General features: G+C 37.0%; 2 protein-coding genes across 9 annotated transcripts; one reads left to right on the plus strand and one right to left on the minus strand.

Annotated features, from left to right (window-relative positions):
• Positions 1-232: 232 nt before the first annotated feature.
• Positions 233-14,045, minus strand: LOC112517424 (QWRF motif-containing protein 9-like). 8 transcript variants are annotated; one of them, XM_025124852.1, is made up of 9 exons: positions 13,791-14,045; positions 13,625-13,706; positions 13,312-13,377; positions 12,991-13,072; positions 10,934-11,029; positions 8,269-8,325; positions 7,398-7,452; positions 6,254-6,353; positions 4,709-5,359 (listed from the first exon to the last, which is right to left on the minus strand). In XM_025124852.1, the coding sequence occupies exons 1-3, from the start codon at positions 13,925-13,927 to the stop codon at positions 13,354-13,356; spliced, it is 243 nt and encodes an 80-aa protein (XP_024980620.1). In that variant the 5' UTR covers positions 13,928-14,045; the 3' UTR covers positions 4,709-5,359; positions 6,254-6,353; positions 7,398-7,452; positions 8,269-8,325; positions 10,934-11,029; positions 12,991-13,072; positions 13,312-13,353. The 8 variants fall into 8 exon arrangements, 1 of the variants encoding a protein (XP_024980620.1); XR_003069670.1 differs by lacking the exons at positions 7,398-7,452; positions 8,269-8,325; positions 10,934-11,029; ... (2 more) ...; positions 13,625-13,706; positions 13,791-14,045 and adding exons at positions 233-568; positions 6,636-7,024 and having other exon boundaries at positions 5,206-5,359; XR_003069672.1 differs by lacking the exons at positions 7,398-7,452; positions 8,269-8,325; positions 10,934-11,029; ... (2 more) ...; positions 13,625-13,706; positions 13,791-14,045 and adding exons at positions 6,466-6,489; positions 6,636-7,024.
• LOC112517423 (heat shock 70 kDa protein) lies at positions 542-2,726 on the plus strand. Its single transcript, XM_025124851.1, has one exon. The coding sequence runs from the start codon at positions 716-718 to the stop codon at positions 2,630-2,632; it is 1,917 nt and encodes a 638-aa protein (XP_024980619.1). The 5' UTR covers positions 542-715; the 3' UTR covers positions 2,633-2,726.
• Positions 14,046-14,867: the final 822 nt, after the last annotated feature.

Consider the following 14,867-nt stretch of genomic DNA (forward strand, 5'->3'; position numbering starts at 1 on the left):
TTATTATAATATTAATAAAAATACATAATAAAATAAAATATTAAAATCAAAATATATCTTACAGTATTAATATCATCTTAATATATTTAAAGCCACGTCATAATTAAATATAAGAATCTGTGATTTTTTAAACTTTATTTGGTTATTTTATGGATTAATAATAACGAGGGTGATCTAGCACTAGTAGGGCGTAGATTTTTTCAGATATTCCACGTGTGATTACACTCATACGCAACTCTGCCACCTCATCAACATTTTTCCATGTAAACAATCCCAAAGTAGTAAATTCCACACAAGCAAAAGGGTTATTTGGTAATATCAATCTTCGTGTCAGCCTCCAGAACCATCTCGTATTCTCATCTCAGCTTTGGTCGGTACCTAAATACATACCCATGATGACCGTATCTCTTAAAATCCCAGAAAATACCCCTACACAAACACAAAGTCAACCATATGATAGAAGGTTACTTTTGTCATTTAATAGTTCCCGCCTCCAGAATGATCTTGTATCCTTCTCCACACTTCCTCTGCTACTCTCGAATTCTCTCGGACCTTTTCTTGATCTCACCTATAAATTCCCAAATGCCATCTTCAGAAACCCATCTGAAATTTCAACTGCAAACGAAAAGCAAGAACAAACCCACAAATTTTCAACGAAAAAGACAATATTCTGTGTGATCTGTAAACTGTTTTCAAAGCTTTTTTCAGTTCATCAATGGCTGCCAAGCAAGAAAAGGCAATCGGAATAGACCTTGGTACAACCTACAGTTGTGTCGGTGTGTGGCAGAACGACCGTGTGGAGATCATTCCCAACGACCAAGGCAACCGCACCACCCCTTCTTATGTCGCCTTCACTGATACTGAACGTCTGATCGGCGATGCCGCCAAGAACCAGGTTGCCATGAACCCACAAAACACCGTCTTCGACGCTAAACGTTTGATTGGCCGGCGCTTCACTGATCCTTCGGTTCAAAGCGACATGAAGCTGTGGCCGTTTAAAGTTATCTCCGGCCCTGGTGATAAACCGATGATTGTTGTTAGTTATAAAGGAGAAGAGAAGCAGTTTGCTCCAGAGGAGATCTCGTCTATGGTGTTGGTGAAGATGAAGGAGACGGCGGAGGCTTTTTTATCTCAACCGATTAAGAACGCCGTCGTGACTGTTCCAGCGTATTTCAATGATTCGCAGAGGCAAGCTACGAAGGACGCTGGAGCAATTTCTGGGATGAATGTTATGAGGATTATCAACGAGCCGACGGCGGCGGCGATTGCGTATGGATTGGACAAAAAATCGCAACGGAGAGGTGAGCAGAATGTTTTGATTTTTGATTTGGGTGGTGGAACGTTTGATGTGTCGTTGTTGACGATCGAAGAAGGGATTTTCGAAGTGAAGTCCACCGCCGGAGACACCCATTTGGGCGGAGAAGACTTTGATAATCGTCTGGTGAATCATTTCGTGACGGAGTTTCGAAGGAAGCACAAGAAGGATATCAGTGGCAACGCTAGGGCGTTGCGGCGGCTGAGGACGGCGTGTGAGCGGGCGAAGAGGACGTTATCGTCGTCCTCACAGACCACCATAGAAGTTGATTCTCTGTTTGAGGGAATTGATTTCTATGCGACCATCACTCGAGCTAGATTTGAAGAATTATGCATGGATATGTTCAGGAAATGTATGGATCCTGTTGAGAAATGTTTGAATGATGCAAAAATCGATAAGGCTTCCGTTCATGAGGTGGTTCTCGTCGGTGGCTCCACCAGAATCCCAAAAGTGCAGCAACTTCTTGTCGATTTTTTCAACGGGAAGGAGCTTTGCAAGAGCATAAACCCGGATGAAGCGGTGGCGTACGGCGCAGCTGTACAGGCGGCGATTCTCACCGGAGAAGGAGACGAGAAAGTCCAAGACCTCCTCCTCCTCGACGTCACCCCTTTGAGCCTCGGCCTAGAAACCGCAGGCGGTGTCATGACTGTTTTAATCCCGAGAAACACTACCATTCCGACGAAGAAGGAGCAGATTTTCTCGACGTATTCAGATAATCAGCCGGGTGTTTTGATCCAGGTCTACGAAGGAGAACGAGCAAGAACCAGAGATAACAACCTCCTCGGAAAATTCGAGCTGACCGGAATCCCTCCTGCTCCGAGAGGCGTTCCACAGATCAACGTGGCCTTCGATATCGACGCAAATGGGATATTGAATGTTTCGGCGGAGGACAAAACCGCGGGAGTGAAGAACAAGATCACGATCACAAATGATAAAGGGAGATTAAGCAAAGATGAGATCGAAAGGCTGGTTCAGGAAGCAGAGCGGTACAAGGCGGAGGATGAAGAGGTGAAAAAGAAGGTGGAGGCGAGAAATGCGGTGGAGAATTACGCATACAACATGAGGAATACGGTGAGGGATGAGAAGTTTGCGGCGAAGTTGGAGGCGGAGGAGAAGAAGAAGATCGAGAAGGCGGTGGAGGAAGGGTTGGAGTGGCTGGAGAAGAATCAGCTGGCGGAGGTGGATGAACTAGAGGATAAATTGAAGGAACTGGAAGGAGTTTGCAACCCCATCATCGGGAAGATGTATCAAGGGGGTGAAGGGCCGATGGGTGAAGACGGTGGTGCTGCTGGACCCAAGATCGAAGAAGTTGATTAAGTTGAAGCGTTTAGTGTTTGTGGTCTGTTGTAATTCTAAATAAAAAATAATTAGAAATAGTTAGTTGAGTTGGTACTGTTCTTCTCCTTTTGTAATTATATTCACATATTATTTTTTTTTTTACTTTTCTTGTCTTCAAATATTATATATATTTACTTAATTTTTCTTTTCTTTTCAAAAATATTTATTAACTTAAAATATTTTAATTTATTTAAACACTTTTTGTTAAATTATTTACCCAAACACACACGCTTATTATTACCAATACTATAAGTCAATAAGTTGATGTATAATTGTTGTATGTTTCAGCTTGTTTACTAGTGAATCACGATGAGTTTCATGCGAATGTGAAAATGTGTTTAGCCTGAACCAGTGGTGGTGTTGCAGAAATTCAATGCTCTCCTTTAAACAACCAATTTCTCTCTCTCATTTCAATCAAAACTCTTCCATTTCCGCCTTGACTTCCCTAATTCCTTCATCTCACGCGGTTGCAGCATCACCTGCCGGTACGGTTATTCTCGACAAGGGGATAGTAGGCGGCCTAAGCAGAACAGTTATGATGACGACCCACCCCTTGATATCTCCAATATTAGGTATTGCTACGATTTTCGATCGCGAGTCATGCATGAAGACGACTGAATTTTAAATAACCTGCTGAGAGATTACCAACATACTTGCAAAATCCCAAACGAAAATCGTTAATTAATTTCTCCCCCAAGTGCTACCTATTACGCATTATTGAAATTTATATAAGCAGTTTCTTGGTCATATATATGCTCTAAAAACCGTATGTATAAGCATAAGCCTTAAGTTTTAGCACATATGTTAGAAACACTTGTTTGAAATGCTTATAAGCAGGATTATACCTATGTGAATGAGCATCTGAACTAGAATTAGTTTGCACCCTTTTTTCTACAAGTATGAAGTGTTCTTTCTTTTCTGCTGTTTGTTGGTTCAAAATAGGTCAAAGTACTGTGAGGCTTATTGATGAGGAACAAAATATGGTGAGTGTTTCTGAATCACTTCCTTTTAACATCTGTGTTTTATGTTTCTATGTTGGGACTGATTGGAGTGTTTTACTAGGTTGGTGTAGCATCTAAAACTGCTGCTATTCAGATGGCTGAAGATACTGAACTTGACCTGGTATGTGTGTAGTTAGTATCTCATGTTTCAATTGCTTCTGAAATTATTATAAACCCTTTTTGACCTATACCTTATAGACTCCTTTAATTGTTTCATCTTCTTGCTTTGCTATGATGGTAACCAGTTTACTTTGCATATTTTCCCAAGAAATCTAGCAGTGCATTTAAATTTAGTAAGTATGACATCTAGTAGAATGGCATTTAACGCTATTAACTTATCTATCTTTGAACTTCTCAAAGCTGAAGGTGTCATGGTATTCACCCGTGGGCATTGTAAGAATAAGAGGATGCCCTTGTTGTTTTCTTAAGTTCCCAACTATTTATGGTGCCTTCTTGAAGCTCATCTTCAAAGTTTACAATGCAAAGTAGACATCAGTCTTGAAAGTTCACCTTAGCATATGGGTATTGGGGCAAAAAGATGACACTCCTGTGATATCTTGAATTTTCGCCCTTTTATGTTGTTTTCCCAAGTATTAAAGATCTCACATAGGAAAAAGAGCAACAAAGGTGTAGATCCTTACTTAACACATTCTAATACTGCAAGCTTGGTTTAAAAATGCGCGCATAATGCGCTTTGATGAGTGATGCACCGGAGGTAACGCATCAGAGGGGTTGATGCGAAGCGATTCCATGATGCTCTCCTCTGCATCACACGATGCATGCATCGGTGCATCCTGTATGTTTCATATTTGGGCTTTTTTTTCATTTTTTAGAGGTTTTTAGTTGGGCTTTTTGTAGATTAAAATAGAACGTAATAATGACCTAATAAAATAGAAGCCCCTCTCAAGTCTCAAGTCACATATTAGATTAAGAACATATACGTTGAGTCGTGACCTAATAGAATAGAATAGAAGCAGAAGTAGTTTGTGTGTTTTGTTATTCCGATTCACGAACTATTAGACATTTACTTGTGTTCTTCACGATCGTGGTTTGTGTGTTTTGTTATTCCGATTCACGAACTATTAGACATTTACTTGTGTTCTTCACGATCGTGGTTTGTGTGTTTTGTTATTCCGATTCACGAACTTTTTAAGATTTTAATGCCACTTTTTTAACTACTTTATGTTATAAATGAAGTATTTTGATATGTAAGTATTTTTAAGGTAGAAATTGATATGTAGAAATAATTTATAAGTACTTTTTGATTACTAGGCGCATCATGCATCGGCTTCCAGGACCCTTACCGCCTCGAACCACATCGTGCTTTTTAAAACCAAGACTGCAAGCCTATTATTTACGAGTTAAGTGCAAATGTCCTCAAATGATCACACTAAAAAGTGTTTTTGCATGGTTTTTCGGCAAATTTAAAACATGATTATTACAGGAAAGACAAATTGGCAATTAGAAGCTTTTACCTTCTCTCTCATATCTAACTTGAAAATTTTATTTGTGCTCGAGTATTAATCAATGAAAATATAACTACATACTGACCTGTCTCCTATTTTCATTGTAATTTGTCTTTACTTCTGAGATGTTCTTGTGTTGTACACTGAAGGCATAAAGGTCAGTTAACAGTTGCAGCCTGCGGGCATAAAATTTTCTATGCCTCTTGTTTCTCTTGGCTATTACCTTCGTGAGTCTCTTCCTACATATATAATACCAATGAGAGATCAGCAATTATGACCATGGAATTTCATTCATGCAAAGTATTCTAACATGATAAACGTAATAATTGTTTCTTAAAAAGTACAAATTCACATAACGTAGTTGCTGTAATTATACAAACTTGTAACGCCCTATACTTAGATTATAAATTTCTGGCAAAAATTCGGCATGACCCGTTCGAAAAGTCATGTTTTGCCATTTTTTTAAACCCGTAAGCATTTGCAAAAGTAATGATTGCAAAATGAATGACCATACAAAAGCCATGATTAATAAGGTAGCGTTTGGTGCGCAGACTGGATGAGACAGGACAGGATTAAATCGTCTGTCCTATGTTTGGTACGACTAAACAGGACCGGATAAAACTGTTAAAATGACTAGATTGCCCCTAAATGCTGTTTAATGTTATTTTGCATCATATAATGATTGTAAATGACACAAATCAAACCATAATATATTTAAATATTTACATCTATGATATTTATACTATTTTCAAAATTATATACACTTAACACAACCATTGTAAAAATGTACATAATTTAAAAATATTCCAACACATATCTATTAGGCATTTCATCAATAGATTGTATTTGACAAAATCATATATCTTTGATAGTGTAATACAAACCCTAAATAAATAACCCAAACAAATCCTAAATCATCAAAACCTTGAATCAAATCGTCCCTTCAATGGTGGAAGAACACTTGAAGACAACACATTGACATAATGAGAAACTCTGAAACAGAAAGTGGTTGGCCATTTGACCAACTCCAACCCGAATCTTGAAAGACTACACAGATTGAGGATCAGAAATGAAGAAACTAGCCATGGACACCAATTTAAAACCAAACATTGATTCTCAAGGATAGAACTTACAACTACAAACTTCAAAGTAGTACCACTTCCAATTAGATACATGAACATACCCACATGGCTAGCTGAATGTTGGGTACCACCATTGACTCCTCTTCAGATTCTGCGACATTAAGAAGTAAGCATCAAACGCTATAAACACAAAACTACTAAATTCTATGAACATTAACATTCTCAATCGTGTCAATAAGGATTCCAAGTGTAAACTACTATACCTGGATCAACAGGAAGATATTAATCTTTACCGGACAAAATGTAAAAATTAAAACCAAATCAAAATCAAAAGAAGCTTTATCCTCTTGATACCGAGAATACGTTGCTCGCCAAGAAGAAGAAAACAGGGAAAACAGGGTGAGAAAGATTGAAGCAATCGATGAAACCGTACCTGTCAATTGGAGCAATCGATTGAAGAATATGACCGACAGAGATGATGGAAGACAGGGTGAGAAAGATTGAAGCAATCGATTGAAAATAGGGTGAGAAAATTGAAGCAATCGATGAAACCGTACTTGTCGATTGAAGCAATCGATTGGAGAATATGGCCGGAAGATATGATGGAAGACATGGTGAGAAAGATTGAAGCAATCGATTGAAAATAGGGTGAGAAAGATTGAAGCAATCGATGAAACCGTACCTGTTGATTGAAGCAATCGATTGAAGAATATGGCCGAAAGAGATGATGGAAGACAGGGTGAGAAAGATTGAAGCAATCAATTGAAGGATATGGCCGAGAGAATATGATGGAAGACAGTGGCCGGGAGCTTTGAAACCATACCTGTCAATGGAGACGATGGATTTGTTTTAGGTTTAGGTTTATTTGAGAGGGTATAAAAGTAATTTTGTAATTTGTCCAAGGTTGTTCCACCGTTTTTGGTGGAACAAAAAATCTCAAGATTTGTCCCACTAAAATTAAAAGTAGTTCCACCTTGTCCTATGCTTTTTTTTGTCCATGACATGTCAAACATGAGATTTTTTTTTGTCTCGTCTCGTCCCATGTAGTCTGCATACCAAATGCACCCTAACTCGTCTTTATAAAGACGACTATTTATAAGGTATAATACTAATTCATATTCTCCCAAAAATACATTCTCCCAAACTAGATTAATCTTTTAAAAGTCCCAAGCATTGCATCATCTAATGAATTTACCTGCTAGCTTTATAATAACCAAGAATGTTGCTAGCACAACCACTTGAACCAGTTCCTGAGATGGACGTCGACAAACAAAACAAATCAGGCTACATGTCTAGTGAATTCAAGAGTTTTCACAATACAATATTTCAAGTAATAAGTAATTTATACTATCAAACAAAAATGCATGACTTACATATGATTGATGTGACGTGTCAAACAAATGTTAAATTCATCCTAAACATTATAAGTTTGCAGTCAATCAATATTTACAAAGTTCTATAAATACCACACAGTATGGGGGTGACCCATAACAACCGGAATCAGTGGAGGAGCACTACCCAGCATTCCACTTATCCGTTAGGCTAATTTCGGTTTAATCACCATTGCGCAATGTGTCCACCTGACACTATACCTATTAGCCGAATACCTATCACATATATCCATGCACGGTACTCCAATACATTACCAGTGGAAGCAACCCATTTAACTGTAAAGGGAGCGGCCCCAATACAAACGCAACAAAGGCGGGTGACCCTAAGTCGCCAAATCCAAATCTACCATTCTCATGTCAGTGAGTAAATAAATAACTCACAATGCCCCATTTATGCAATGTAAGATTTCCTCCTTTGGTTACAAAGCATGTTTATTTAAAAAAAATACATATCTTTCCAAGTTACCAAAGTATTTCCTACATACTTTATCAAAGAAACAATGCATACTTAATATGTATAAAGTCACTTTGTATAACCATCAATACCTTCATTTCATAACATCATTTAAAATCATGCATTTTCTACTTTAATTACAAAAACACTTCCAACAAAATAAATCATATACAGGTAATTACCTTTGACGTGCACCCCATTAAAATCTACTTGAAACTCACCTTAGCCTATTTAGTTGAGATCCCGCCGGTGCCCAACTTGCTTATCCGCTGTGCTACCTAAACAATCCACACACGGTTCTCACATCAATACAAACATCCTAAACAAAAGATTTAGACAACTTACTTATCTTAATATACATACCATCAAGAACCACTCATAAAAAATGGACTTTGAACCTTTTCATACATGGGTTTAAAAGAAACAAATCTTCTATTTGAGTCTAAAACAGACAGCTCTGCAAAAACCCATTTTTTTGACCTATTTAGAGCCCTAACTACCTCATAATCAAAACATATGGATTGTAAAATCCTTCTCAACAGTTCCATATTGATATTACACGTCTAAATCCGAGTTACGAGTGATTTTATACAATTTTTACAATTTCCAGCATCAAAATAAGTTAATCCGGTGACTTACTCTTATTTCTTCCGAGGCTCTTGGCTTACATTCTAACCCCCAAAACATGCTTATCATACATATTGAAATCTTCATGAAAATGTTAAGATGTTTGTTATGGTTTGTTTCTTGGTATCATTAAGATGTTATTAGATGGATTGAAGAAGAAAATTTCCATTCAAGCATGTTTTGATGATAGATTAAAGGTTATGTTCAAAACATTTGACTTTTTCCAAAAAGAAAAAGTCAAACTGTTATGCTTAATTTTTAAAATTGAGTCGTTATATGCAAAATTATGGATTGAAGTTCGGTGGATATAGTTATGATAGGTATATAAAGGTGTTACATTGATTATTTCAATGTTTCTTATAGGTTTTGATGGAGTTTCAAAGTTAAAAGAATGTTTGAGTTCGGTTTGATCAATATATGAAAGCTTATGCATTAGTCAGGTTCTAAGTGCAAAAACATTTGGGACATCCTATAATTGGTCCTACTCTTGATGCTATGCTAATTAGTTATTGACTGAACTCTGAAGGCTTCTTTTTCTCATTTGACTATGTTATACCTGTTAAACTGGGAGTAGAGGATGATCAAGCAACCCCCGGTACATTTTTCTACATGACAATTTCACCAGGTTAGACCTGCTAAGTTATCACCATGGGTTGGGGTAGGTAGGTTCGGAATACAGGTAACAACTTATGTAGCCTATGGTCCATCACCGAATCTAAACATTACTCTTTGAGACACATGTGATATAGAGTCAGTTACATCCGGAACAAGGAGAAAATTCATTAGGTGTAGACGTATAGTGGGAGAAACAAAATATGACCCTAAATTCTCTATTTGCACTTCTTGCATTGATTAAAAAGTTAAAAAGTATATCGGCTACCCCATTCTGAATTATACTATGATTCTAGAGATAGAGCTATAATAATGAAAACTAAGAAATGCAAATTGTGTTCGACTGTTTTCAATGCCATTATGATATCAGGGGATGCTTGGTTGGAGGTAACAAGGGCCAGGGTGTGGGGAATGAAAATGAAAATCACTTATGATGCCTGGTTTTATGCAATGGAATGGGACGTTACCAGATAGGGGTAATGAAACATTCCTCAACAAAATTGAGAGGAGGAGGAAGGGGGGATGGGACTCATTCCCATTTTCATTCCTCATCATTCCCGTTACATTCTCATTTCCATTCCTTGAAACAGACCAGACACCCCTTAGTTTTTTTGGGTTACGATATACATTTTTTTTTGCACGAGGGCATGCAGGCTCGTTTTGCATCTAGACGATAATCCTGGAGCATCAACATCCATATCATTCTTATTATTAGGCCATCGAGCATCTAGCTTTTTGGATTTGATCCCATCCTCTAGGTGCTAATAGCTTAGAGGTCATGGGTTCAAGTTCCCTTGCCTTCTCTCTAAGAAAACATCCTATTTGTTTCATCAATCTAGATGTCCTACATAAGAACGTAAAAGACAATGATGATATTAGGGAAACTAACAATTGGTATTATGATTCTGGTTAGAGATCATTTCATTTTGATTCTTGTGTCAAAATAGTAAGATATATTAGGTTAACTAGAGAGATCAAGGTGGTCGGCTGACGCTAGTGTGAAGGCCTATCCCATCCCCATGCATGATCACTACAACAAAAAGGGGTTTATAGGACCCTCATTAGTGTCCTAATAAGGTAATTAATAGGACTTTTAAGTTTATAGGACAAATAATGTGTGTGTCTCATCTAAAGGTGTTGTATTAGGTTAATGGGATAAATTTGAGTGTCCTAAAAAACTCTAGGATTATGATACAAATTCCATAGTCCTATAAAATGGTTTAAGTAACACTAAAAAGTGTCCTAATAGACTATAATATAGGACATTTTATGTTGTCACAAAATGTTTACATTTAAAAACAAATATGGGCGTCCCAAAAAATGCTTTTATAATACAAAATTCAATGTCGCTAAAACAATTATATAGCACCAAAATATGTGTCAATAAGTTATATAATTATGAAACAAATTCTAGTGTCCTATAAAATGAACTAAGTAATACTAAAAAAGTGTCCTATAAAATGAACTAAGTAATACTAAAAAAGTGTCCTATAAAATGAACTAAGTAATACTAAAAAAGTGTCCTAATAGGCTATAATAATTAACACTAAAAGCGTCCTAAATGACTATAATGTGAGATGCATCATCCAATTATAGATATAATTTATAAGACAAGTTGTTTGTAATTTTCCAGTACTGCAATGAGACCATTTCAATGTGAGACCAGATACATATTGTTTGTATTGGTTCGGCAAGCACCTCCCATGAGTTGTCCAGGTCTTTGTTCAAGGCAGTCTCATTGACCTAGAGCCATAAATCAAAAACAGAAAGCTATTAGACAATGCACAACTCTGCTTTTTCAGTAAAGAAAGATGTATTGAATTCAACTCCAATATTAAACGAGCAATTTGAATGCATATCAGAACTCAAGAAGTAAAGGTTGTGGACCATAATGGAACAATCGAAGGGTAACCTTGACGCAACAAGATCCTTGGCCTTAAAAAAGTTGGGGAGGGAGTTTTTGTACATAACGTTGGCTTTGCATTTTGTAAACGCATTATTTTGGTGCTTAAAACCCATGGTTGCAAAGTTAGTGGCTGTTTACCAACACAAATTGGGTAAGCGCTAACCAGGTAAGAGTGTGTTCTGGGTCAACACTAATCACTGAACGAGTAAGAGTTCCTCCCTTAGCTTACCAGGTCAGCATCATGAACTGGTAAGAGGGGCTTGGTAAACAACATCTCTGACCGGRTAACCCCCTATTACCCGGTAAGAGGCGATAAGTAGGTAATAAACAACTAGTAACCTTGAATAATATATACACCTCTAAATAACCAAATCTACTCATTTGAACAGTTTAAGGTTTCATTGCATCTTAATGATATGTAGGCTAAAAAGAGGTCCACAATTAACGACAAAGATCAATAAAAACAGGGGCGATCAAGCTTTCTTCATTTACATTCACTAAAAGAAATTAAAACTGGAATATGCAAAAGCAAAACATAAGAATCTAAGTGCCATCACATACTTGGGTCACATATGGGTTGAAGCTTAACTCAAGAGAGGTTACAAACTGTTCTAAAACATAGGGCCAGTTCACATCAGGATAAGCCACAACATGTGCATTGTAGTTTCCAACTGGGTACTTTGTGTTTGCAATACAATTACATACACCTATGAAAAGAAGATATAATCATGATTAATAATCCTTCACGCTATTGTGGCGTTAAGTTGTAGTTAACATCATAAACACAGAAAAGTTGTAGGGAGCTGCAGTCTACAAGCCTTTTGAATCCTAGTTTTGGTTTATGTTGCTTGTTCTCATGTTGAATCCTAGTTTGATTTTATGCAGGTCTGTTCAGACTCTAAGGTAAATTTCTAGATAGCTTGTGCTTCTTGTACAACAACACTGTGATCGTCGGTCGGGCTTGCATAAGCTGATATTATAGCTTGCTGCAAATCWGTTTTGGTTTATGTTCATTTATTTCAAACTCCATATGCCACTATCTGATCTGCTGCTGTATAATTACCACCTACTTATCCTGAAGATACAAGCACCTTTTTGAGTGATTTACTATTGCTACAGTTTAGCCTAGGAATAGTTTGTCCAGATTTCATGCGAAWATCTTACCTTCAAGTCTTGATGTTTGTCTTTGAATGGGAGTTGGTTTGCACAAAATGGTTAACAGGGAAAGATAAATAAAAATGGTTGGTTAGTTAGTTTGGATGTGTTATGAGACAGGGCTCGACACTGCACACGATTTTGGAGTTAACACAATTTTGGAGTTCCTTGTTTAGGTTATATCAGGTACCAGGAGTAGAGGTCTGAACTGTGAAGGCAATAAACATAGGATGGCCAAACACAGAACAGGACGCAATTAGAGAATCTCAGCCTCGAAAATTTAACAGAAGGAAGTAGCTTATATGACAGACCACAAAGTAAGCATAAAGTCMTAAGAATATGAAGGGAAAGACARTCAAAGAAAACACATAAAGATGAATAACAAGAAAGGTAACATACAGAAGAAAAATGTCTCATAATGGTACAACATTAGGCCAGATCAAAGATCAATAGCCCAAGTACCACATAATTAGACAAAGCATACACATACATGCTACTTTTCCAACTTCATAATTGACATGAATTCTTTCTTAAGATGTGGTAGAGACAGAATTCTTTGAATTCTTTGGATACTGTCATAATGAGACAAAGCATACACATACATACTCATAATGAATTCTTTCTTACATAATAGAAACAATACCTTCTGTGGATACTTTGGATCTCCTATCCTTTGACTTAGTGTTATAAACTCCAGCTGCTCAGTGCCAGAATCTGCTAGGAKACTGTCACCATGACAAAAGAGAAAAGAGAAGTAAGTAAATTGCCAAAATTAAAAACGTCAATGCATCATCTTCTGTCAATGCATCATCTTCTATTTCAATGCATTATCGGAATTCAACTAAATTTACACCTTCTGTGATAAAAGGAATTCATGCTTAAAGCAACAACTTGCAATAGCTTTATCTCATACAAGATCAAGATGTTTAGTAGCTTTATCTCATACAAGATCAAGAATATATACCTTAGCAGAACCTTTATTTTCCTTGTCCACAAAAGAACGATATCAAACAGATCCCTGGAATAAACACTACAACAAAAAAGGAATTACTTCAAAGCAACATAGTGGGTTAAGAGATAATTGTGCAGCCACTTCCGCCTCAACTGACTGGTTTCCCTCTCAACCTACTTTGACGGTCAATAAGTGACAATTAGTCCATTAAGACAACATTTGGTACACACACCAGACTAAATTAGACTGGATAGGACTAATGTCTGTCTGGTGTTTGACAAAGCCTCATACAACTGCAAGAAAGACGAAAGGGGTTTCAACAAACCTTWGTTACTAAAGAGCATATCGAGGATGCCATTGCCTGCATGACATCAACTGCCGAGCAGATGGCATCTTTGGACATCCGCCTGTAAAAAGTAAAAAAATCTTACCAATAACTTTCAAAGCTGCAACATGATACCCCTTACATTTCTATATCTTTTTAAAGGCACAGGACATAAAATACCTTTGCACCGTCAACAAGTGGAAGACGCAGAGTGCTAGATTCCAGAGAGACAATAGCCCCAGACAAGGAGACAGAGTGATCTCTTTCACCTTGATCCCACACCTTCAAMCATGGTATCTGCATTTGTCAAATAAATATGATCACAAGATTGCACTATGCTAGCAGATAACTAAAAGATACCACTACTAATGTAATGAACTGTAGAGCAAGTATGCATCTCCATATGTTGATTAGAATATGAGAACCATCCTAACAATGGAAAACCACAAAAACGTCAATCAAACACTCAACAGCTGGCTTCTATTTTATGCTACAATATTTTTATGCTGCTGTTTGGGAGCAACCTGTACCTGACTTGCTGTGTTATCATCAGTTTTTATTTCCTCATTTATTTATTGAGATCTCCACTAGTTTAGGACCCTTTTTGTATTTATCAGACTCTAATTAGGGCTTTTGATTTACATCTGTTTTTAAGGCTTTAGTAGTTGCTACTATTTTGGATTAAAGGCTGGAATTACTTGGTGGTTTATGAGTTGTTGGCTACTGTTTTTAATAGATCTGTTTCTATGCATCTATGCGTGGTTATGGATTTGCTTCTTGTTGCCTTTAACTATGGTACCATTTCTACCACTGCCAGCTTCTAGTTTTAGACAAATACTATTTGTTTTACTATCGCTGTTGTGGTTTTCTGTGATCATATCCCCATTGTTCATCATGTCAATGACTCTTGCACGGTTGAAAATATTGTTATATAGTTAGAAGATTTAGCAGAGCAATCTAGACAAAAGGGGCAGCAATTAGTTTTGAACCTGCAGTCTAAACTTTTATGTTGATTCAAATCTCTGTCTTTTTTCTTTGTCAATGAAGTATCTATATATTAAAAATATTTTTCTTATACTTCATTTGCTTATTTATGTCATTGACTACTTGTTTAAGTCCTATGGTTGTATGATTTATGGATTGTTTAATGGTCCCATAAGTTACAGTTTACTGTATATGATCAAAGAATGATCTCTCTCATAGAAGATTGGTTATTAGATGGAAGCCCATAGGTTTCACATGG

The sequence above is a fragment of the Cynara cardunculus genome, assembly GCF_001531365.2.
Source record: "Cynara cardunculus var. scolymus isolate 2C chromosome LG 8, CcrdV1, whole genome shotgun sequence".
In the NCBI taxonomy this organism is placed as follows: domain Eukaryota; kingdom Viridiplantae; phylum Streptophyta; class Magnoliopsida; order Asterales; family Asteraceae; genus Cynara; species Cynara cardunculus.